Below are 26,520 nucleotides of genomic sequence, written 5' to 3'. Positions count from 1 at the left end.
GCTTATACTTATAGGTAAATGACATAAGTTTTAGTGGAATGTGGAGGTCACAATACAAATGTTTAGTTGATATAGAACTTTACTCTAAATAATGATGAAACTTTTTGATGTTAAGTTGCCTCCTGCTTTCCTTCCCTCTTCTATTCTTTCTTTTTGATTGGTATTTTTGGCTCTAAAATTCATTTTTTTGTCAAAATCTTATTTGAATTGATACAGAGATGAAGGATTCACACACATACATAAATGTCTATATAAACTCTGCTAAATAAATAATCATAAAATCCCTGTTTCTCGAATCAATTCAAAATATTTTAAGAATGCTGCTTTTCTTGAATTAAACATAATTCTTCTCCTCACTTATTTATTAAGCAGCATTCCTTTGTCATGCAGTGACTGTAGCCTTGTTCTTCCTGTAAGTAATTGTGTTTTATAAATTTGTAAGCAACCAGAGTGATTTCAGAATTTGTTAAAGATTTACAAAAAATTGACATGATCTTAATCACATGCTGCTATTGCCAATATGCCCTTTAGAGTGATGTTTTTACTAAAAGCAATATCTGACTCCTTCACATTCCTACAATAATGGCCTTATTATTATATTACAAAAGATGACATCTTCAAATAAAAAATGTCTAACTCTATAACAATATTCCATGAATTCACTTATTACACAATATTAACAAACTAAAGAATGAATCAAAACCATATATTATTTCTCATGTATTGGAAAAAATAATATGATGAAGTAAATTAAATCTAATTGTGTTAAAACATTCAAAGCCTTTCAAATGATAAAACTTTAAATATAAAATATTCTACTTCAAAAATACTTTCAGAGATGTTATAAATGGTGAGAGGATGTATATATCATATATAGTTTTCTGTTTATGAATTTGATTATATTATAGCAATGGGACAGTGTAATATTAAATTTAAAAAAATGCAAATCAATTGAAGATATAAATTAACCTCAAATTTGGGTTGTAGATAATTTTATATTTTGCTTTCAGTTTTCTTTATATGTTTTTATATTATTTCAGGAAAATAATTATCATATATAAATGTACAAATCTGAGTCTTTATCTAATATGTCTCAATCTCAAGGGTTCTAAAACCCCTCAATTTCCTTCTTTCCTTCCTTCCTCTTTCCTTCTTTCCTTTCTTCTTTTCTCCCTTCTTTCCTATTCCTTTATTGGTAATTTGGGGTATAAAAGTTAATTGTTGGCAGTACTTTATCAGAACTTATAATGTGAATGAAGCATGAAATATATATATATATACACACACACACATATAGCGATGATCCAATTTGGAATAAATATTTCCATATTTCTATGAAAATTTGTGAATGAATTTAAGTATAATACGTTATTCCTTAACATTTTTCATAATATACAGTATATGTACTTACAACTTTATACTGTGAATTTAATTGTTTAATATATACCTTCATGCATGGAAGAGTTTTTATGTTATTATAAAGTATAATTTAATAACTGTGATAAAGGAGAATTACATGGTGTTAAGAAATTATGTTAATGTAATGGGCTTTATGAATTCACAATTTAGCTGAGCACTGAGAGTGATTGGAATTAGGTAGGCAAATCTCTTGAGGGTAGTAGGGGATTGTTGTGTAGAAGATTATTTCTAAGAGTGCGAATAGCATGTGTATGGCCCTGTAGCATGAGGGAACATAGTTAAGTACGAGGATTGTAAGAAGTATATCTACGGTAATGATCATGAAGGTGAACAAGGAGTGATTTGAGGCTACTAAGAAGGGTAAGGCCAAATATATAACAGTCAGCATATTATAGCAGGCTGTCTGGCGAGCCGGCCCTCCGCCCGCGCCGCGGGGTGGGCAAGCGCCCCGGGAGGTCTCGGGCTCCCAGCCCACTACCCGGCCTCCCTGCCATCCGCTAGGCTTCGTCTGGGGGCGCCCATCGCCAAGAGAGACCCTCAATCACAAGTCACCCCGCCCTCCCCACCCTCCTCGCCGTGCCATGCAACCCCGCCCCCAAACCGCCCTCCCGATCTCCGTGCAGTACCCCTCGCCCCTCGCCGGGAAGAACGCAGTGACTCGAGCAGCCGTGGCGGCTTTTTGAGCCCAAAGGGCGAGCGAGGCAGCCATTGGCGGAGGCCGCTGCCTCCGACTGTCAATCCCGCGGTCCGGCCCCGCCCCACCGACCGAGAGTGGCAGGAAGCAGGGCCGCGGGGGCTGTCGGGACGGCTCCAAGATGGCCGGGCGCTTGGGGTCCGCGGCTGCTGGCGGCCCCGAGCCCCATTCACTACCACCGCTGCTGACCGGAACAGCCAGTCGGCCCGGCGACTCCGGGGGCTGTCCCCGCGGGGCGGGAGGCCGCCATGGCGACCCTGGAAAAGCTTTTGAAGGCCCTCGAGTCCCTCAAGTCCTTACAGCAACCGCCGCCGCCGCCTCAGCCCCCTCAGCCGGCACCGCCGCCACTGCCGCCTCAGCCCCTTCAGCCGGCACCGCAGCCTCAGCCGCCACCGCCGCCCGCCCGGCTATGGCTCAGGAGCCGCTGCACAGATGGTGAGTCCCTGCGGGCCCCTCCCCAGCCCTGCGTGGGTCTCCGTCCCACCCTCGGCCTCCCCCAAAGGCCCCGAGGCGGTCCGGGCCCCTGGCCTCTGCTTTCCCGGCTGCAAAACTCAGGAAGGAACAGGGCTGTGTTGTGATCCGAGGCCGCGCATCCCGTTCGGCTTCCTCTGGGCCACTCCCCACCCCTCTCTTCGTCCCTGCCAGGTGTAACATTTCATCTTCCCTTTTCAATTGACATTTTAAAATAGTGTTTCAGATAACTGTCAAAAAGCTGTGCATGCAAAACACTAGGTTAACTTAAGGGAAGGAGTAGGAGAGAAGGGGGAAAGGAGCAAAGTTCACCTGTCACTTATGTGGGGGTGGGTTAGATGGCCACAGTGATGAACGTGTAAATGTCACATGGCTCCATATACATCATAGTCATTACTGTTACTAACCCTGGACAGCACTGGTGTAGAGGAGGCATGATCATGGAACATGTGCTCTTTGAGCTTAATTTTACAGAAACAGTCAGATTTCCATGGAATCAAGACAGGCAGTAAATGCCAGCTGCAGAGGACAACTTGTGCAGGGTTGGGAAACAGCATGGTGTGACCAGAACTTTAGTTTGACTGGCTTGAAATGTAAAGGGAAAGGGAAACTTCACACTGATGAATCAGAGAGGATATAGCTGTTTTTATTAAACTAAAATGGTTAGATCAGTCTTGTTGGTTAATGATTTGCCTTAGCAATGTGAATTTGGATTCTGCAAGTATTTTATAAGTTCTGTAAGAAACTTGTTTTAAAATTTCAAAACTCTTAAGGGATTAGAAGTTCAATTTTATTTTAAAAGAATTTTTTAAAAATGTGTTTAACTCAATTAGAACGGAGTTCCTTTAACATAGGAGACTTTATTATCTCATGTATTAATACCCTCTAGAGGTACACAATGAAAAATGTGATTTATAAACAGACACATAAAGACACAAGGAAAACAGAGCATGTAGCTTCAGTAACAATTTAAGAGAAACGTCAGAAACAGAAATTTTCCCTGGTCAAAATATCAAAAAAAGCACCTGGGGCTCATATCCCTTAATTGATTTGAGCTCTAAATGGACAAATACACAAATTTTTTTTAAAAAAAAATTGCTAAGAACAAGATTCTTTGTCACGTTGAATAATAGAGTATTTTGAAGTTTAAATAAATACCAACAATAGAGCTATGAGGGAGGAAAGATATAAAATACTGATACTTTTTTTTAATTTCACCATAAGGTGCATTCTTAAGTACATATGAGAGATCTGTCATGATGTGTGCAACTCACTTGCAAATAGTTCAACAGTATTAACAATGATTGAATTTAGATCTTGGGCATATGGGAATTTATCATCCTATTAAACCGTTTTCTGTACTTCTGAGACCTATAATAAAACATTGGAAGGAATCTGTTAGACATAATGCTCTATGTGAAGTAATTTGTTCCCTTTGTGAAATTCTAGGAAGGTTAAAATGCATGTTCATAACATCAAGAAAATCACAAGCATTTACAATGTAATCAGAACTATCTGAGGATCTGTGAAACCTGGTGAATTGGTGAATTTTAAAAATGTCTTAAAGCATTTTGTTTTTACAAAGATTACAGGATTAAGAGAAGACAAATTTTAATCAACTCTTAATATATATTTTTTTCCTGGTTGATGTGATATAATTAAATGTGGGGGGGGAAGATAAATTCTAAAAGGAGACACTACCTTGATGGTTTTCTATGTAGGAAACTCAAGCAGGAGGAGTTTAATTTAAAAACATAAATTACTGCTCTTTATAATACATTCTAAGTTGTCATTCTTTTGAATGCTTTCCTTTCCAGACAGGTGTGTTATTCTAGGAGATCATCAGGGCTCCTGGGTATTTGGAGGTATTGACCTAACCAGTGGAACTGCCATTTGTAAGAAGTTGTCCAGAATTTTGGAAAACTGATTAGTAGAGGTAAATGTTTCCTTGGCAAGTGATGACAGTGACTCAGTGAATTTTCCTTTGTTTTTAGGCAGATGTACTTAACCATGTATGTTAACAATGATTACAGGCTGGAGACCGAGAAGAACTACCATTTTTGCCAGCTGGGATGCAGAAAAATTTGGACTTCTGGGTTCCACAGATGGGCTGAGGTAACTAAGACAGAAAACTTCTTATCTTCTTGGTCAACATGTATCTCAGGGTAATCACAGATGTGTTCCATTACCTGATGTGGTTTTAATTTGGATAAATACTCAAGAAAATTTAAGAAATAGAGTTTGTTTTTGCTTTTACATCAGTTTGGCAAAACAGAACAACCTCTTAATTACTGAGCACAAACCAGTTTTTTCATTATTGTTAAAATATTTTAGTTTCTATTTGTATTTGTTTTGTGATAAGTAAAATCTGTAAGCTCAGGAAATAGTCAAACCTAGGAAGCTGCTTCTGACAAGTGAATTAGCTTATAGAAAAAGCTGATCTAGATCCTTGGCATTAATTTTCAAGTTTTTACAGTTTCCTTGGATTTGTTCTATCTAGGAAAACAACATGCTCTTTTAAGATGACTATACTCTGATTATAGTCCCTCCTTTGTGGATTCCATACTAAATTTTAACCATACGTATATTTTACCATTTACAAAAGTGCCTGATTGGGAAGTATAATACAATGATTTTGTAAATTGAATTACTCTAAAAATTTCAAGGATTTATTTTTAATTCAATTATGATTAATTTTCATTTGTCACTGGCTCTTAATGTTTTATTTTAAAGTGTCTCTCATAGGCCCCCTTCTTTCATCTTCTTCCCTTCGGATCTCTGTCCAGTAACTCTAAGTTCTTACATGTTCAAGGTAAGCTTGTGTATTTTTTTAAAGGCAGGTGTACCAAAAAGCGCTTTCCTTTGACCAACTTCTGTTTTGTTCATCATTTATGAGTCCAAATTTTATAGAATTGATTTAAAGAATGTCATAACTTCCTTGCTATTGTGTCCAGTTTTTAAAATGCTTTCCTTCTGACTCATTTCCTCATACTTTAAAACAATAATATGAATCAAATAATTAAGGGAATAAAATCACAGTTACTTGTATCACAGTTGATTCCATTTATATTGCAAAGTCTTATAATTATGTTGGTGTTATGAACATACATTTCATAATACAGTTATTTAGATGAATCAGTTCTTATTCATTAAGGTAATTTACTTTTAGAAATATGTAATTTCTTGTGAATACATGTATATAGCAATACATGTGTCTTTCTATAATTTAAGCACCTTAAAATACAGATAAAGTAAATCCAAGATATAAGATAATATGCCTTGAATTAATTTAAATTCATGTGAATTAAAAGACAATTTGAATATTGTTTCCCGTTTTCTGCTAGCTTCTTGATCATATTCAGCAGCACATTTACCTTCTTTACATACAGTTAAGGAATCTTCTTTATTTCTACTGTAGCTCTGTCATAATGGAAACTCTGCAGCAGAATCAGCTGTCATCTATCCCATGTGGCCAAGTGCAGAGGTGAGAATCCTCATTTGTGGGATGACCACTCACAGCTTTAAATTTTTTTTTACTGTAACTGCTCTTATAAGGTAGCAAGCTAGAGAGAGAGAGAGAAAGAGAGAATAAAAGTGTTCTCTCTGCATATTCCCATCTGTGTGTGATGACATTAGTCTTCTTCTGCTGTATTTTTCTAGAATGTGTGTGCATGTGTGCACGTGTGTGTGAGAGAGAAATGTCTTGTCTTTGTCCTAATAGCCACTCTTCTCTCCCTCTAGTTTTTTCTCTATCTTCCCCTCCTTTTTTTTTCTTTTTCTTCATCAATATCTTCTCTTTAAAAAAATTCTGGATAAATCAAATTTCCAACTTCCTCACTTTTAATATTGTAAAGTTACTTGGATCCCCAACATCAAGGGATCTCATACTTAATGTCTGTAAGGACTGCCAGGGACACCTTTTAAAAATACAGATTTCCAGGCCTTACTTTGAGCAGTTCTCATCCAGTAGATCCAGGGTGAGGCTGAGCATCTCCAAGCCTTCCCCCTTCATATTATGGTGCAGGGGATCAGGACAGTTTTCCTCTGGGTCTCCCTGCTGTTGCTATGAGCAGTGGCTACAGCATCATAATATTTTTCTTTCTTGTTTTAATTGCATTAATATTATCAACCAGTTGATAGCATTTTCTTAAAATTATGGTCAAAGGCATAGGCATTTGATTTATAATGGTATCTGCAGACCACTCTTTTACTGAATTAATTTGTTTGTTTTGCTTGTATTTCCACAATTGTAAACACTGTGAGTTAAGTGACCACTTTACTTCAACTACAGGAGAATGTGAAAACACTCCAGGAGAGAGGGGTTGCATATGTCAATGCAGACTCATACACAGAAGGTAAATTTTATTTCAGATTGTCATTAAATAATATACCAGTATTTAAGTCTATCAACTCCAACTCATAAATTAAGATTATCCTCTTTCTATGAGATGCCTCAATAATACTTCCATTTCTCCATTTTACCAGAGAGAAAATTATTATGATTCAAGTGAATCAATATGATTCATAACTAAGCTATTGATCCTAATTTCTTTTGTATATTTACCATTTGCCGATCTTGGATTACTACTTAAAACTTTAGTACTTTTCACATTCTTCCTGTGGAGCTATTTTTAAAAGTTGGGCTAAAATATTTCATACAGAAATACTTCCTGTATGTATTGGAACGACTTTGAAATAAGCACCCACTACAGACTTCCTTTTGACCCTGACATGTGGCATGTGCATCTGTACGCTTTCATCATATTATGGTTATTTCTAGGTAAGTGTCACCGGACACATGTTAGTTACTGACATGCTATAGTCTAAAGTCTTGATATTGAATTGAACAAATGGTTAAAAAAATGAACATTATGGCCTTACCACTTCCTTTGCCAAAGGCCCCTAAGTGCTGCTGCTGTAATTGGCAATGATGCTTACTGTTACTGTAGGAGCTGCGGCCTTACCAGCAGAGTCCGCCTCTGCAGTCTTCTATCCTGAGTGTGTGCTGCAGCATCTCTGGCTCCTGAAGAGTTATTTCCACCTTGTGTTTTAGTTTTAGCCAGACTGTCTGTCTGTTTGTCTATCTATCTACATATCTGTCTATTCTAAAATTTTATTTATTTGTTTTTACTGAAGTATATTTGATTTGTAATATTAGTTTAGGTGTACAGCAAAGTTATTCAGTTATATACATATACATATACATATACATTGTTTTTAGATTCTTTTCCATTGTAGTTTATTATAAGATACTGAATATAATTCCCTGTGCTATACAGTAGGTCCTGGTTGTTTATCTGTTTTATATATAATAATGTATATATGTTAATCCCAAACTCCTAACATATTTCTTCCCTTCCCCCTTTCCCTTTGGGTAACCATAGTTTCTTTTCTATGTCTGTGAGTCTATTTCTGGCTTGTAAATAAGTTCATTTTTTATCATTTTTTGTTTACATTCCACATAAAAGTGATATAATTTGATATTTGCCTTTTTCTGACATACTTCACTTAATATGATAATCTCTAGGGTCCACCCTATTTTAAATTCTCCAGGAATGATGCCTTCAATTTGAAATCTGTTATATCTTGTTTATAATTAGAAAATAAAGTTAGAATTAAATATAGGTTTGAAGTCCATTTGGAGGTATTAAAATACTCTCATTTATTTTGCAGGCAATTACACTCTCAGAGTTGACTGTACACCCCTTCTTTTCCAGTTGGTATATAAACTGACAAAAGAGGTATGTAAAGAGATCTGTCATAATGTTTTCTGATGAGTAGATTAGTCAATAACTTTTGTTTTCTAAATTACTAATATTTAAACTTGTGACAGACATAGCTGATTTGTATAAATAACAAATCAGAACAAGCTTTAATACACTACTTATGTGACATAACTCTGAGATCAGTAGTGCTAGTCTCTGTTCTAATAATAGTTCCTAATAATTGTACACATTTGTTAAAATGTGCAGGGTCTATTGTTTCATGGGGCAGAGTCTCTGATATAACAGAAAGAATAGTGGGCTGGGATGGGAAAACCTTGGCTGTGAAGATTGCCTTGGCTATTCATTCATTCATTCATTAAGTATTTATTGTGTGGTTACTATGTATCACATCCTATGAAATGAATTCTAGCAGCAACAGTGATAAAAGGACGTTACTGAATCCAAATACTTTGTAATCTAGAAAAGCCACAGACCTGTAAATGAGGACTCATACTTCACTTGAATATTGGATACTATATACAGTGGAGGACAATTACAGAAGAGTGAAGCTAAAACCCTGGGGTAGCTGGTGAGGTTGGAAAGCATTAGAAGGTGTTTACAGAAGGATTAGTGGTTAGGCTGTAAAATGGAAGGATGTGAAAGTGGTGAGAAGGTTTCTCCTCAGAGGACACAGGACCTAATAAAGATGTGGATGTGTGAAAGAACATTTCCCGACCTCTGGGTAATGCAATATAACCTAAATGTAAGGTGTTGGTGAAAAAGCTGGTAAGAAATTTGGCCTGACACATAGGCCTAAATGTTCATAAATCTGGTGTTGGGGAAATTAAAGAATCTTTAACAAGGTTGTACATTATCATATTTATTCATTAGAAAAATTACTCTGTATCAGTGCAGTGAATAGGTTAAGCTGTAGTAGGCCTAAAAGCGAAATGGAAATAATTCCAAATACTTATTTATTAGCACACAGGAATTTATAAATACTAGTTATTGATGTAAAAAGTACTCTGATAACGCTAATGCACTCTGAATCTCTAAAAATTATGTAATCTATTCATTGAGTATATGTGTGCTTCATTTAAATAATCCCCCATTATAGAATTTAACTGTAGAAATGTTTCTTTCAAGTAGGTATCACTTAGATGACAGTGGGAAGTAGATGTCACATCTCTGTGGTCCTGTTTCCCAATCACCCTTCATCTTGCCCTATCCTTTACACTGTTTGTGTCTTTAACATCTCATCCTCCCAAGTGAGCATCCTCCCATGCCCATCACAACTCCCACCATACTGGGAAGCTTAGGTACTTGATCCTTTTATTGAAATGTCCCATAAAACATCTTATCTAAAAGCACTCTGTAAAGACAGCCCTTGTTGGAGAATCCTTCTCAGGAGATACATTTACACTCTGTCTTACAGAAGAGGCTCCTGCTTTTATAGGAGGGGTAGTAAGAATTTCAGGGCCAAGAAGAAGATTAGGTCTATCCCCTTTGTATATTTACTTAATAAGTATTAAATGTGTAAGTAGTTACCATAGTGACAGGATAAATCAAACATAGATTCTGCTATTAGGGTGTTAACTGTGTAGCCAGGAGAGACTATGATCAAGAATTTTCAAATCCAAGATAGAGATTAAAATCACCAAAGTGAATACAAATAAAAGTGGTGTGGGAAGCCAAAAATAAATGTCTTAGTTTATTATTTTACACATTGGAATTAAACAGCCTGTTTAATGGGAAATTGCAATTTGTTTTTCCTATTTTAAAGCCTCTTTTATGTTAATTTGAATATAATTTTAATGCCACTTTAAATATATTTGTCTTTCAGAGTTTTTGTTTTAGGTAGTTTTTAAACAGTTTAACTGGGAAATTAAAATGTATATTTAGAAGTTACATTATTAAGATGAACTAATTAACTGTCCAGAAGAGTGAGGTTTTATAATCTTGTTTGATTTGATTGTCAGTGGAGGAATCAGACATCATTCATCTGGAGAAATGCTGTTGATTGCTGAGGGCTCAATCCCAAACTGGATGACTTGATTTAGAGACATTTGGCCCATTGGTTTCACCACCAATTTCTCCATCTCTGAGTGAAGGTAGGAATCCTTCTATTTTCTACAAATGTTCTTTGCTAAACACGTGAGCCCTGTTTTAACTTTGGAGCCTTGCATAAGTCGGTTTACCTTTCTGCACCTGAATATTCTCATATATAAAATCAGTTTGACCAAGACAATCATTATGAAACTGTGCTCCAGTACAGTGCCTCAGCATCTGCTGCAGGGTCAGGGTAGTGGACACTGAATAGGCAAAGCTCTAGCTTCCACACATGACCCCACCTCTTCTTCAGGTGAGGAGTGTCTACTGTATTTCTTTTATATACAAGAATATTCCACTGTTGTATCCTTCCCCTACCCTTAAAAAATTAAGAAACCAGTGGACTAGACCATCTCTAAGGTCCCCACTTAGCTCTAAACTTTTCACTACTATATATATATATTTAAATGAGGTTTACAAGGAGTAGTTGTGGGTGATAATCACAAAAACTGTATTTGAAATCTGAAAGCTTGGGTTCTGCTTCTGATTCAGACCTTTTTAAAAAATTTTCTTTTAACAAGTCATTTAACTACTTCTTAGCTTCAATTTTCTGCTCTTTGAGGACACAGAATTAGATTATTGAAATAGTCTGTATTCTTCAGGTTTCTAGTGTGTTTTAAAAATACTTGTTAGGGGAGCTAGAACAGACAGGGCTTCCACTTCAGCAGTGCAGTTGTGTTTTTACCTTTTTAGAATTAGAGATTGAAAAATCATTTCATTTGAAAACAAAATGACTCCATTTATTTTTTATGAAAAGTTTAAAAAACCACAGGATTAGATTATAAATTGTCCTTTATTTCTGAAATTTAATATATTTATTTATACAGATTAAGTGGTACAATGAAGACTGCAGTACAGAATTTCTTTGTCTTATAATATAATATGTTAGTTTTCTTTGCTTCATGAAGGAGCTGTTTGAAGCTTGTTAATAACAACAGTATATCTTTGATAGAGTTCAACTTTTTTTCTTTTTTCCTTTTTCTTCTTATTCTTTCCAAATTAGGATAACTGGTCTCTGACTTTTTTCCAGTTAAATTTTTAAAATATATTTTTATTTTTTGTATACTACAATCATCTTTGACTTTTGGAATTAATATAAAATAGAGACAGGTAGGCAAACAAAACCAAACACTAAAGGATAGTATTTTCTTCTAGAAAGTTAAATTTTGGTTATAATTATGCCAGGAAAAAAAAAAACTTCCTAAGACAGTGGAAACTACTGATAACTTTTAAAAATTAAGTCAGTTTATGCAAGTCATGCCTTCTTTCATAAGCATGTCATTATTTACAGGAAGTTTGTTGGATGTAATTTATTCTGTGTTTTCCTGTTTTACAGGTTTATTTAATGATTTTGGTGAAAATCATGACAGCCACATACATTTTAAGGAGATATCCTGTGGGTTATCAGTCTGTTGCAGAGGACCTCTGGCTGAAAGACAGAAATGCAAGCGTGTTAAACATCACAAAATTTGGAAACTATACAGAGAAAAAAATTAGCATTCATTCATGTAAAAAATCATCTGATTAAGGCTTGAATTTTCATCACTTTGGCAAATAGCAATCTCTTGCTGAGGTTTTACTGAGGTCAGTGTAAAGATTTAATCATCTATTCTTTTTTACTGTGGAGTGATTTAGGATCTTTGTTATTAATAATGGTTGATTTTCCAGATGAATGTACAATTCATGATAAATGAACTATGTTAGTCATGATGTGTTTGAAAATGTTAAGAAGAAAGAAAATATTTTCTGGTAGTCTATACAGAAATTTTGTCTTCCTTAACTTGAATTCCAACTTATTTTCTATCACTGTGTATATTGATATTTTATTAGCAAAACTATATTTATGATAAAACAATTTTATTAAATACTAAATTTATCTTTTAAAACTAGCTAAAATATTATAGCATAATTTATAAGCATATTACATTAATACATCTTAACCATATTTGGTTAGGAAAATGCAGCAGTTTACATTTAATTGGAATCTAATTCTTATATATTCACTAGGGTCATTATCTCTTCATCTTTCTAAAATACAGCTTCACAAATATTGCATATTTGGGGTATGATACTTAATATTTCAATATTCTTTTGTAATGTTGTACTTTGATGCACTCAGTTAATTTAATAGCATAATTATTACACGGGTCTGTGAAGTAGATAATTACTTAATCTTAAAAATTTAGATTTCTTTTATCTTCCCTGATAGTATACCATTACTCTAACCTGGCTTTGTGATAGATTATTTGTTCACATTAAAGTTCTGGTATTAAAGAGGATGAAGTCTTTGTTTCTCAATTGAGGTTAATTATTGCCTTAAATTTTTTTAAATTTATTTTTTGCCAGTGGACTAGTGGAAGTTAACCAACGAGACTAACTAGCAATTTTGCTGATATTGATGTTAATTAGCAAAGTGCTGATATTTCAGATTTTTAGCTTGTTGTATATAAACTTCATTGAAGATTTGAAATTGTTCTTTGGCAAAAATATTGAATGCACATTAATTACATTGGAGAGGCAAAATCTTTATACAGTCATCCCTCATTATGTGCTGAGGATTGGTTCTGAGACCCCCTCAGATACCAAATCCATGGATGCTCATGTCCTTATGTAAAATGGCATAGTATTTGCATATAACCTTTGCACATCCTCCTGTATACTTTAAATCATCTCTAGGTTACCTGTAATGCCTAATACAATGTAATTAGTTGTAAATACAATGTAAATGATATGTAAATAGTTGTCAGTGCATAGCAAATTCAAGTTTTGCTTTTGAGAACTTTCTGGGAAAATTTTTGGTTTTGTTTTTATTATTATTATTAATATTATTATTATTATTATTATTATTATTATTATTATTATTATTACTATTATTATTATTACTATTATTATTATTATTTTGATCTGTGGTTGTTTGTACCTGTGAATGCAGAACCAATGGATACAGGGGGCTGACTGTACCAGCTTTTTGTTGATTCTTAATGTAGATGGAATATTTTCAGCATTGTAAGAATCAACTCTGAATTGATCAGTTTTAAATATTAGAAATTAATTTAAAAGCTTGAATTACCTTCTCAAAATCTGTGAAATATTGTATAGTAACTTGGCTCTTCTTTTTCAGTTTGCAAGAAATTTAACTTTAGGTTTAGGTGTAGGATAGAGTTCTCTAACCTGGCTAATGATATAAGGAGAGAGACTTGTGAAGTGTACAGGAATTCGTACAAGTTCAAAGGACTTTAATGACACAATCTCCTCCAAATAAAAACTTAATCCAGAATGTAGTTGTTTGAGGAACTAAGTAATTTTACTAGGGCAGCTTGTAATAAAATGTATTATCTTTCAGAATATAAAAGTAATTTTCCTCCATAAGAGTTTCTTTTCTTTAGTTTGCTTCAAGGTATTTGATGTTGATGGTGATGGAGTTCTCTCTAGGGTTGAACTGAGAGACACGTGGTTGCACATTTAGAGGTCTGGAAGGACAACTGCACCGATGATACCCTGGTAAAGTCTGATTGTATACATCTTCTTGCATGTAAACTTCCAACAGGAACATAGAGTGAAGAATTTTTTAAAAGAGGTTGAGAAAAGGATTTCTTACTACTTCTAGGTTCTATATTATGCTACTCAAAATATTCATAGCCAAAGATGCAAAATTGGGAAGAGAATTTGCCTTAGAAAATTTAATAAACAATGTATTATGTAAAAAAAAAATGAAACCACTGGAAAATTGTCATAAATTTTTAAGGCAAACAAGCAACCTATTTCTGTAATTAAAAAAAAAAAAAATACTTGACCAAAAATATTTTATACTTCAGCTACTGGCTAATTAAAATGATACCTGCTCTATCCTAACTACTGATTTGGGTTTCTGGTTTTAAAGGAATTACATGTGGATCTATCCAACATTGTACAAGACACATAGAATGCACATGACACCACAAAGTTGAGTCTAGCAGAGACTAATTTATTCTTTCCTATAAATACATAATACTCTGAATTGGTATATATACCTTACATATACATACTTGAATCTCTTCTACATCATCCCTGCTAAATGCTTATTTGGACCTCTGATTACAATACCTCCAAGTTGTCCCTAGGTAAAGCTCATTCCACCTTTAAACAACTCCATTAAGTGTTATTTACATAAAAACTTTATATATTATAAGCTAGGCATTTTATAAAAATTAAGTAGAGCAGCCCTTGCCATCTGTAGTTTATAATCTTTACTTCTCCCATTTTAATACATTATGGTAAGACAAAACTTATATTGAGCAAAAGAAGCCACAGAATAAAAGAACACATTGTAAAATTCAATTTAAATGAAGTTCTAGAACAGAGACAGAACTAATGTTAATAAGTGTTACAATAGTGATTTTGGAGATAGGTGATTTAACTGGGAAGGACCATAGGATATCTGGGATGATGGAAATTATTTTTTATCTCAATCTGGGTGGTGTATATAGTTTTTAAAATTTTTTTTCAATAATATTGGTGAGGGTCTGTCCTAAGTTCTTTAATAGCAGCCAGAATAAGTGTATAATAGCAGAAACAAGCATGTACTTTACAAAGAATAAAGCCTTGAATTTTTTTATTTTGACAACATTTATTAAAGATATTATAATAGGTTTGCCATAATGTCTATGTATCCCTGTGAAACTGAAGATAATCCATATATGTGAGACAAATATGAGTTCATTTGACCCTTTCTATTCAAATGTTGACATGTACCAAGTAGCAGATGGTAGGATGTAGACCATAGTGTTCTTATATAGGCTTAGAAAAATACGTAATTTTTTTTAATCACAAATCCAGAGAAATCATCATAGTCTTATTAACTGACACTCTAAAGAAATAAATAATAGAAATGAATTTTTCAGGGCTTGATCTATGTTTGGCAATTCAGATAACCGTCTTCATTTACTTTTCTGCCCAAAATTAAGGTGTCCATTTCTATTTGGTATATATGAAAACAGAAACATAGGAAAGTTTCTGTTAGGAAATACCTTATGTAGAGATACAATTTCCATCGCCTTTTTTCTGGGTGTTTGATAAGTATAGAGGTTATCATTGCTGTCTATTTTTATGTAAGACCGAGTTTCTTCTTATGGCTGAGCTTTTGAACATTAAAAAAAAAAAAAGATCATTTAGCTGCTCCATCTCCGTGTAACCATAATAATGAAATGGTAAAAATTTAGAATAGAATTTGGACCTTTCAACCAAACCTATTACCCATATTCACTGGTGACTAGACTGTGACATTATTACCCATTATTTTGTACCATTACATTGGTATTAATATACTTTAATGGAAGTTGCATCATGAAAGCCAATAATTACCATCAGAGTGCTTTAAAATCTTTTCTTATAATAAATGGTGTTATATATTGAATGAATACATGAATATCATTAATAATAAATATTATTAAATATCATTAAATAATAAATCATTAGATAATAAAAATATAATTAAATAATAAATGCTAAGAACATTATTATTCATCTAGGATTGTTAAGGTGATTGTTGAAAACATGAAGTAAGAAGCATTTGGTTATATTTTTGCCTGCCAAGAAATATTGTCTACTGTATATAAATGTAATTTTTGGAACACTTTGACACCAAAAAAAAAAAAATACTGCTTTACTGAACTTGTAAAAGTAATGTTAAATTTTATTTTGAGGAAATGTTAATATAGATACTCATTTATTATATATATTTAGTTCTTTTAAATCTCTTAAGAAGTCTAATAATATTGCCAGATGTTTAAAAGAAGATCTTAGAAAATTGTTAGAGTCAAAGGGCATAATCCAGAGTTTGGAAAAATGCTTTCAAAGTTGGTAAATAGTCCTTTTTCTCTACCCAGAACCTTTTGTGGGTCCTGTTAGTAAACTTCACCTTGAACCAGAAGATACTGTGAGTTATTTCCCAGGTCTTACTGGAGGAAGAAGATTTTTGGTGATAAATTGCCCACGTTATGACTGACTACTTCAGAGTTTGGTTACTTTTGAAATTATTCTTGCTGGCCTACTTTCAGATGAACACATAGCATCTACATTAAATCATTAGTATTCTTTCAGACAAATGACCATTACAAGTTTAATAAACCAGATTTTATTCAAATAATATAAGAAAATGAAGATTTAAGATATTCTTAAATATTGTTTCTCTTTCAGAATGGCCATCTTAACTCTAGAAGAATATCAGATCTGGAGTGTGAAAAATGTTCTTGCCAATGAGTTTTTGAATCTACTTTTCCAGGTATGTTTAAGGTAAATGACAGAGACCGAGGGCAGTGGTACCAGTAGTTCTACATCTTTTCCATTAGGTAGTAGTTAAGACAACTAGGCTACAAAACCATATATTGTCAAAAGAACTACATTAACCTGTACACCACCTGCAGATGGTAAGTTAGAGCATGCGTGCTTCTCAGAGTCACAATGTGCATGATAGGAAAGTAGAGTATAGCTGATAATGTTTATCTTAATAACTCATGATAGAGCAGATTGTAGACACATAGAAAAGAATTTAAAATGTAAAAGCCATTATAATTTGCTATTTTTCTTTACTTTTTTATTTTTTTTAAGACCCTTCCCAACAAGTAAGGCAGTGTGGACAGAGACATGGATCATAAGTCGGCAGCTGTAAATTTTTCACAAAGTATACAATCTTTCCAGTTAGGAGATTATTTTAGATGCAAAGCTGTTTCTTAATTTTCTTTTCTTCTATCTTTCTTTCTTTTTTTTTCTTTTTTTTAAATTTAATTCTTTAGAAGGTCCCAAAAAGATTGAAGGAGAAAGGAGGAAACAAAAGCTGCCAGGGGTGAACATGAAATCATAAAGCTTGCCAGATTTTAACTATTTTCCCAGTTAAAGTAATTCTCTTTGCTCAAATTTAAAGAAACAACTTATAGTTTCCCATTTTTCATAGTTCTTCATAAATATATGTTGATTTAATAGTATTTTACAGGGGGGAGGGGTGTGAGTAGGGAAAGACTGGAAGTTCATACAAGTAAATACTGACAGGTGTATATATAATAGATAAACAAATTTATATGGTATAGCACAGGGAAATAGATTCAAGATTTTGTAGTAGCTCATGGTGAAAAAATATGAAAACAAATATACATATATTCATATATGACTGAAAAATTGTGCTGTACATCAGAAATTGACACAACATTGTAAACGAACTATAACTCAATAAAAAAAAATAAAAATAAAGATAAAACTGTTAGAACACTATAAAAAAGAGTAGTATTTTAGATTTTTCTTATTTTATTCTCCTTTTCTTATAAAAGCACCCCTATGAAGATCAGTAAGGTTTGATATCTTTATATCTATCATGATCCTCCATGGTAAATACAGAGTAACCTGCCTGTGACACAGCTATGTTAGAATAAATGGAAATTGAACTCTTCCTGTCAGCTAATAACTAACGTATATTTAAAGCATATGAAATCTGATAAGCCTATGATACCCATTTAAATCAATCAGTTGCTCCACTGTCAGTTATCAGCCAGGATTTAAGTTGATATCTTTATAAAATATAAATACATATAAAAATAATATGTCTACTATAAACAGAAATGACTTGCTTGGTAATATGAAAATTGAGCAGCTATTTTTATCTCATTTAAAATGATGTTCTCAATTACTTTAAATTATCATTAATTGTATAAACATTTTGACCACTTAAGTTTGTGTCTGAGTCATCTTGCAGCTCTTACATAGCAAAGAATTTTGAACTTTTATATTGCCTTTCCTGTTTTCTCATGCTTATCAGGGACTTTCATAGGCACTATTTTTTCTATGACTCTAAACAGATGTATGCCTGAGATTTTCTTTTGTGTTTCAGTGTTTCTAGCATTATATTACTGACAGATTTTTTGTTGGTTATCAATCTAATTTTTTTCTTGGTATATATAGTCCTTTCAGTCCTTTCATATATATATGTATATATATATATGGTCAGTTTACAATATTGTGTCAATTTCTGGTGTACAGCACAATGCTTCAGTCATACATGAACATACATATATTCATTTTCATACTCTTTTTCACCATAAGTTACTACAAAACAGTATTGGATATAGTTCCCTGTGCTGTACAGTATGAACTTGTTTATAAATTGGGAGTTTGAGATTTGCAGGTACTAAATATTAACATTACATTTTATGATGCTCACTTTATCCCATATTCAGACATGCTTTTAAAACTTTATGTTCATTTAATATATAAGTAAGCAGACTTACTCTAAATTGTTTTATTTTGTGTCTGTTTCTAAAATAGAATTAGCTAGTAAATTCAGTGATAAAAGCTTGAATTATACTTTTATTTTATTTGCCAAGATCCCACTCCTGGCTGACCATTTTGGGTATTTGATTATAATGTAAGTAAATGTCAGTAGAATTAGGAAGCCATTCCTGTGGTAATATTATTTTCAGTCCTTTCAGATAAACTCCATGCCCAATATTTTGCAGAGGAAGCATTCTAAACATGATCAGGATCTTCTATCTTGTACGTTTGTCAGAAAGTGTCAAATGTTAAACAGTTTGATAAACAGAATAGTGCACCACACTGACCCCTACCTATATCCAGGCTCTAATCCTGAAATCTGTAAATATGTTATTTTACATGGCAAAGGGGATTTTGCGGATGTATCAGGTTAAGGACTCTGAGACAGGGAGATTAGCCTGGATTGTCTACATGGGCCTAGTCTAACAACAGGAGTCCTTAAAAATTGAAAATCTTTCCCAGTTGTGGTCAGAAAGATATGACTTTGGAAGAAGGATTAGAAAGCTGTAAAGTTGTTAGCTTTGAAGATAAAGGAAGGGCCATGGGTAAAGAAATGTGGGTGAACTCTAGAAGCTGGAAAAGTCAAGGAAATATATTCTTCCTTTGACCTACAGAAGGGCACACAGCCCTGCTGACATCTTGATTTTTACCCAAGTGATACCTGTTCCTGACTTGACCTACAGAACCATAAAATAATAAGTTTGTGTTGCTTTAAGCTGCAACATTTGTGATAATTTGTTACAGCAGTGATAAAAATAAGTATAGGGGAGATAATCCAAATTTATGGATTGGAAGGCTCAACATTTTAAAAATGTCAATTCCCCTTCAACTGATTCAAAGATTTATATGTGCACATCAAAATCCCCAAAAGTTAATTGTTGTTACTGTTTTTTTGTAGAACTTGACAAGCTGATTCTAAATACATAGAGAAGCGTGAAGGGCCAACAATAGCCAAGGTGATATTAAAGAACAATGCTAAAGGACTTATTATAAAACAATATTGTCTATGTGATAACTACCTAAAGTTAGAGATACAGACCAATGGAACATTATTGAATGAAACCCTGTACCATACATGAACAGTAATTTTGGATAGCTTGTAAATCTAATAAATTTGAAACAAAAAGCAAAGCATCTGAGAGAGGGTAAAGCTCAGGTGGAATGTGTGCTTAGCATGCATAAGGTCCTGGATTCAACTCCCAGTACCTCCATTAAAACAAATAACCTAATCCCCCCACCAAAATAAAGCATCTAGAAAATAGTGTAGGAGATATTTTAATGACTTTGAAGTGGCAAAGACTTCTTAAACAGGACACAGCACTAAACATAAAAGAAGAGTTTTAAGTTGGACTTCAGTAAAATTAAGAATTATTTTTATCAAGAGATACCATTAAGAAAGTGAAAAGCTAAGCCACATGGTGGGAAAATATATTTGCTATACCTATATCCAACAAAAGACTTGTATCTAGTGCATATAAGGAACAAAAACCAGTGGAGAAAAAGGCAGAACCTCAATATTAAAATGTGCAAAAAAATTGAACAGGTGTTTCACACACACAAAAAATAAATCCAAATAAGCTATGAAAAGGGGCTGACCTCTTTAGTAATAATGGAAATACATACCAAAACCACACTTAGAACACCATTAGACATCCACTAGAATAGTTAGTTGTTAAGTGATATGAAGCATTGGTGAGGGCAACAAGCAATGGGGACTCTTACACATGGCCAGTGGGAATATAAATTCTTACAAATACTTTGGAAATAGGCTTTCTGAATGAAAGTTATATATGTATATGTGTATGTGTACACATACATACACAAACACACCATATTACCAAGGGTAACCCATGTTTGTACCCTTCAGAAACTTCTACATCTGAGCTCCAAAGGACATCCAGAAAATTCTCATAATCACTATTTGTTATAGCCCCAAATAGAAAATGACCCAGACACCTGTCAACAATAAATACATAACCATAAGTGGTGGCACATGCATACAAGTTGTATACTTTAAAGCAATAAAAATAAACATACTAGTTTACAAAAACACTAGTGGATGAATCTTAATGTTGAGTGGAAAGTACGGGACCAAAAATTTCAAAAGAAAATAAACCAAGCCATGGTGGCTGAATTTAGGATGGTGAATCCATCAAAGGGGTGCAGTAGTATCTGGGAAGAAACCCAAAGTGGAAGAGCAATGTTCTGTTTCTTGACTGGATGAAGGTTACATAGATGTGTTTACTTTGTGAAAAATCACTGAGTTGTATACTTAAGATGTGTTCACATTTAAGCATGTATATTATATTTGCATTTTTTAAAAAAAATGTTTGCTTGCAAAAAAAAAAGTTATCCAAAGCCTAAGTATTTATCAGTAGGAGAATGGATAAAACAAATGATAGTATATTCAAACAATGGAATACTATTTAACAATAAAAAAGAATAAATTACTGATACAAGGATGAATCTCAAAAGCCTAATTTATACATTTCATTGTCAGGTAAATTTTAACTCAGAAGGTAAACAAAACTATAAACAGGCATGCTGATATATTACAGAGACCTGTACTAATATCTATAATTTACCTTGAAATGCATGCAAAATTTAAGATGGATTAATGGATGAATTAAGGGATGGATAGACTATAATAAAATGTTGCTGCTAAAATTAGGTAATGGGTATGAGTGTTCAGTATAAAATTCTTTCAACTTTCAGCAACACTTGTATTTTTGAAAAGTTTCAGGATAAAATATTGGGGAGGAAATCAACATCTTTCTGATGAAATTTAGAGAAGCCAAATAAATTGAGAAAATAGCCTTAAAAAGCATATTTAGGAGAAGCAAGATGGCAGAGTAGGACGCTTATAGCTTACCCTCTCCCACAAATACACCAAAACTCACATCTATGGACCTACGCAGCCACCAGAGCACCTGCAGAACTCCGACAACATCACCTTCTTCAAAAGACGAATACACCAAAAATCTGGTAGGAGAAAAGGAAAAAAGAAGAAAAAGCAAAACAGTGCAATCCTGTTGGGAGGGAGCAGCAAAGGAGGACTGGCGCTCATTCACTCAATCTCCCTCCTCCAATGGAGAGGCCAACAGGATGGAGGGGGAGCCTCCGAGGCTCAGATCTGCCCTGAGCACCCCTTGACCGACAGAACTGAGTTAAATGGGCACAAAGGGTCCCCACGACACCCAGCCCGAGACAAAAGCCAGCAGCTGGGGCCAGGACAGTTTGCCCAAGCTGGGCAGAGGACTGGGGCAGCTGCACTGAGGGAGATATGGGGTACTGCAAGGTGCTGTGCACCATGGCTGGGAGGGGATACGGAGCAGAACCTCGGTCCCCCATTAAATTAAAGAAAAAACAAAGCAAAGCAGCTGATGTGCCCTGGGGGGAGGGGTGCTGTAGCCTTTGTCTCCTCAGACCTGTGCCATTACTGGCACATCTTGCAAGAAGAGAGGCAGGGCTCAGCCACAGCTACCTTCTGTGCATAGTGCCCGGGTGGGGGTGGGGCTGAGACCTGAATCTGCACGTGGGGGCTCCACAACCTCCTAGGCAGGACTGAGACTTGTTTATAGCCCGAGGCAGAGAGGATCTTTCTACGCTGACACCTCAGAGAACGTGTGCTGCCAAGAGAAGCAAGGAGCTCAGATTTGGCACAGAGCGTAGGCAGGGCTGTTCCGCGGTCTTCCCCGAGCCCACCTATAGACCGCCTATCCGAGGCAAAGCAGGCAGCTGCACAGAGCAGCAGAGCGACCAGCACCAGGAGAGGGCAGGTGGGCAGCCACCCACCTTCCTGGCAGGAACACAGCACCTGACCACAGTGATGGGAGGGGGTGTGTTCTGCCCACCTGCCTCTCCCCAAGCACAGTATCTGACTGTGGCATCGGGAGGGGGAGTGACCTCCCCGCCCACCAGCTAAGAGCTCAGCTCCTGACCTTGGGTTAGGAGGGGGCGCAATCTGCTAGCCAACAGCCACTGGGAGCAGCACAGATGAGGGCACCAACAGAAGGCCTATGGAAACAGCAAGCTGAGTTCACAAAGCACGGTGAAGACAGAAAGACCTCTCAATAAAATCATTAAGGGCACACCATCTCCAGGATAAGTAGGAAACTGATACTCCTTAAGCCACGGTTCCAGAGAGATATGAGCAATATGAAGAAGCAGAGAAACCACTCCCAATTAAAAGATCAAGAGAAATCCCCTGAAAGCATGATCAAGGAAATAGACTGATGGCCTACTAGATCAAGATTTCAACAAAAAAGTGATCAAAGTACTGAAGGAACTAAAAGAAATAGTGTTTAGAGATATAAAATATGTCAAAAATGAAATAGAAGCTATAAAGAAGAACCAAGTAGAACTAGTAAACTCATTGGCTGAGATGAGAGCTGACCTAAAGGCCTTGCAAAGCAGACTAGAAAATGCAGAGGAACAAATAAGTGACCTAGAAGACAGGACAACAGGAAGCACCCAATCAGAACAGCTGAGAGAAAAACAAATAAAAAACAATGAAAACAATATATGGGACCTATGGGGTAATATAAAGTGTGCCAATCTATGCATAATAGGAGGTCCAGAAGGGGAAGAAAGAACAAGGGAGATTGAAAAGGTATTGGAAGAACTCATGACTGAAAACTTCCCAAAACTAAAGAAGGAATCAGATATCCAAGCACAGGAGGCTCAGAGGGTCCCAAACAGGAAGAACCCAAACAGACCCACACCAAGGCATATCCTAATCAAGATGGCCAGAGTCAAGGATAAAGAAATGATCCTAAAGTAAGCAAGAGAAAAAAAAAGAGTGAGTGACAAAGGAACCCCCATAAGGTTTTCAGCTGATTTCTCTACACTATTTACAACAGCTAATACGTGGAAACAGCCTAAAATGTCCATCAACAGATGACTGGATAAAGATGTGTGATATTTATATGATGGGATACTATTCAGCCACAAAAACTGACAACATAACGCCATTTGCAGAGGCATGGATGCTCCTGGAGAATATTATTCTAGGTGGAGCAGAACAGAAAGAGAAAGGGGAATACCATATAAGATCACTCATGTGTGGAATCTTAAATATATGCAAGATCTTGTGGTAACTCACAGCAAAAAAAAAGTGACAATGAATATATGTACGTTCATGTATAACTGAAAAATTGTGCTCTACACTGGAATTTGTCATAACATTGTAAAATGATTATTACTCAATAAAAAATGTTTAAAAATAAGTAAAATAAAATATAACCTTTAAAATACTGTATAGTGAGAGGTGTAATATTCTAGTATCTGTTCAAAGAAGTACATTAGACACACATAAGAATAGCCAATGGTCAGAAAGATCTCATGTTATCAGTTACCACCCCATGCAAATTAATGGCATTTAGCAGATATACATATGTATGTACATATATAAAATATGTATTAGTATATATGTAAATCAAATAAAATATTATATTATAATCTAATGTAAAATCATATCAGCAAAAGCACTGTGCTGACATAAGTGTCTTGGTGTAAACCGATTACAATTTTTTATTGAGTTGTCATAATAGGATAATATTGTGAACCAAGTGGAAATTGTGAAAAAAAAGTTATCCAAAAAAAAAAAACCTGACTACATGAAAAGATGCACAGTTACTATGAGGCCTCTCCCCTTATTTACTATCAGTGTCAGAAAGTCACTTGGAATAGGTTAGAATTAAAAACTCAAACAAGACACAAGAATGCACTCTCTGTTAAAGAAACTAAAAGAAAAAACAAATGAATGGACAATTAAGATCCTACAGATAAAAATACCATTTTTTTTTATGGGAAATAGGCTTAAAATAAAAAATAAGGAGATTATATTCTAATTTCACCTTTTGAATAAAGATATACAAAATTTAGCTGAATACCTTCGTATTTTGCACTTATGAAGAAAAAATGTATTTGCAATGAAAAAGCAGCCATTATCCTGCCTTTTGGGCATTCTAAAGTTTAAGGTTTGAATATATTTCATCTTAAATGGTCTTAAGTACTATGCAGGGGTTGATGGTTTAAAAATACCACTGTGTGTGGAACTTCTAAAAGTGATTCAAAAAAAATTTATATTTTTGTAATAATTTAGTAATGGCCTGGATATTATTTTTAACAAGACTACTCGCCCTGGAATGCTGCAAGATTTTTTCAATGAGTTTATATTCACACATGTTTAAGACTGTCACTATATTATGAGAAAATGTCAACCCTGGCAGTATTTTGACTTGAAAACGAGATAAGCTGAGAAGCATATTTTAAGTATAAAATAAATGATTGCATTCCTTTAAAGACAAGAAAGTAAAAGCATGATAAACTCTGACTTTGACACACTTAAAATATAAAAGTTAACATAATGTGTTTCTACACACTTCTCTTTAAATCTTTCAGTACTTTCTCAGACCCTTTCTCATTACACCCGCGTCCCCACTCCTGACCCTTGGTGTACACACCTCCGTTCACACGGGGGAAGGGGGACCCGGGAGGTGAGGACCAGGGGCGCGAACAGCCCGCGGCCCGGATGGACACGGGCACTCACCAGCTTCCGGCGGGGGAGAATAGTCGAAGCGGGCCCGCCAGCGCACCCGTCCCCTCCTGTCCGGCTGGGGCCCCAGCTCGGTCAGGTCCACACACACCCCGGCAGGAAGCCAGCTCAGGCCGTGGGAAACCGGCATAACTTCAGACAGCGGGCGGGGAGTGTCCTCCCGCGGACACGCAGGCAGCGCTGTCCCGGAGCCTCCATGGCGCCCCCCGCTCCTTCCTGAGGAAAACAAGCTCCATCCCCAGGGAAGACGCTGGCTGCTGACGCGGACTGCGCATGTGCACCACCACCTAAGACACCCTGGCTTCGGCGCCCCCTGCAGGTCCTCGAGGGCAGTGGAGGATACTCAGAACTCACTGTAGAACACATGACCCCTCCCAGACAGGATGCTAAATCACTGGAAATCTCAGTGCCCTGGCCTCTTTGTTGATGGCACTGGTGATGCTGTCATCCAGCCATGTCTGCTGTCTTGACTGACACATGCCTCAGTCCTTGGAATCCCGCCTGAATCAGATTCCGTTCTGGAGGAAGAACAGGTGCAGAAGAATCTCAAAATTCCAGACTTAGAAGATGATCAGGAACCCAAACTCAACTCTGTCAACTCCCTGGGGTCCCCTGAGGAGTGTGGTTTTCTCAGAACCATCTGCCCTGTGTCAGGAGCAGACCAAGCCTCAGGTAGCTTAGAGAGGCTATCATGCAGCACATGCTTTGGACGGTTCTCAGTTCTGACCTGCATGATCTTGAGACCCTTTTGTAACTCCTAACACTCTGTTTTCTCATACCTATAGTGATGGTTATTGACGACTGAGTTAATCCTCTTACAATGCTGAGGTGCTACTGTTCCTTGGATAACAGAATATTTTGAAGGGATCAACTGTTTATCACTTCCCCCTAATTAAGTATGTTTTTAAAACTAGAAATATTTCAGGGGGGCACTCAGGTCCTCCTCTTGCACCAGTTCCTGAGGTGTTGGCAGTTTCTGCTCTGAGCTCCAGATGCTGATCCTGCCGGTGGTCTATGGTGATGCCAGTGTGTACATGTTCTTCCTTGTGCACCAGTGTGGAAAGGAGACAGCCCTTCCCCTACATGAGGCTGCAACATGCTGACACTCAAAGCAGGCACAATGAAGAATCAGCTAGAGTCCCCGGTACCAGCTCTTCCAGGTAGAAACATCACCTTCAACACAGTGTTCCTGTGCTCCTATCAGGCCTTCACTACTCCCAGCAGGTCATGCATGAGCAGTGTGACAGGTGACTGCCTGTCCCAGCACA

At 35.7% G+C, this 26,520-nt stretch overlaps 1 protein-coding gene and 1 long non-coding RNA gene across 3 annotated transcripts; one reads left to right on the top strand and one right to left on the bottom strand.

The window, feature by feature from the left end:
• The first annotated feature begins 2,361 nt into the window (after nucleotides 1–2,361).
• Nucleotides 2,362–23,949, top strand: LOC141575487 (putative N-acetylated-alpha-linked acidic dipeptidase). Of its 2 annotated transcripts, none has more exons than XM_074354790.1 (12): nucleotides 2,362–2,548; nucleotides 4,402–4,520; nucleotides 4,618–4,699; nucleotides 5,330–5,396; nucleotides 6,003–6,068; nucleotides 6,876–6,939; nucleotides 8,258–8,325; nucleotides 10,269–10,400; nucleotides 11,735–11,982; nucleotides 13,785–13,899; nucleotides 16,573–16,657; nucleotides 19,592–23,949. In XM_074354790.1, the coding sequence occupies exons 1-2, from the start codon at nucleotides 2,362–2,364 to the stop codon at nucleotides 4,509–4,511; spliced, it is 297 nt and encodes a 98-aa protein (XP_074210891.1). In that variant the 3' UTR covers nucleotides 4,512–4,520; nucleotides 4,618–4,699; nucleotides 5,330–5,396; nucleotides 6,003–6,068; nucleotides 6,876–6,939; nucleotides 8,258–8,325; nucleotides 10,269–10,400; nucleotides 11,735–11,982; nucleotides 13,785–13,899; nucleotides 16,573–16,657; nucleotides 19,592–23,949. The 2 variants fall into 2 exon arrangements, with proteins under 2 accessions (XP_074210891.1, XP_074210892.1); XM_074354791.1 differs by having other exon boundaries at nucleotides 2,374–2,548.
• On the bottom strand, nucleotides 11,173–25,385 carry LOC141575488 (uncharacterized). Its single transcript, XR_012503087.1, has 2 exons — nucleotides 25,247–25,385; nucleotides 11,173–11,827 (listed from the first exon to the last, which is right to left on the bottom strand). It is a non-coding gene; the product is annotated as an uncharacterized LOC141575488 (long non-coding RNA).
• Nucleotides 25,386–26,520: the final 1,135 nt, after the last annotated feature.

The sequence above is a fragment of the Camelus bactrianus genome, chromosome 28 (assembly GCF_048773025.1).
Source record: "Camelus bactrianus isolate YW-2024 breed Bactrian camel chromosome 28, ASM4877302v1, whole genome shotgun sequence".
NCBI lineage: Eukaryota > Metazoa > Chordata > Mammalia > Artiodactyla > Camelidae > Camelus > Camelus bactrianus.
This window is presented reverse-complemented; position numbering and strand designations above follow the sequence as displayed.

Excerpts from the sequence above, each read along its gene's own strand:
- LOC141575487 (XM_074354790.1), top strand. The coding sequence starts at position 2,362 with ATGGCGACCCTGGAAAAGCTTTTGAAGGCCCTCGAGTCCCTCAAGTCC. Across the intron at positions 2,549-4,401 it reads CAGGAGCCGCTGCACAGATG|ACAGGTGTGTTATTCTAGGA; the intron begins GTGAGTCCCTGC and ends TTTCCTTTCCAG.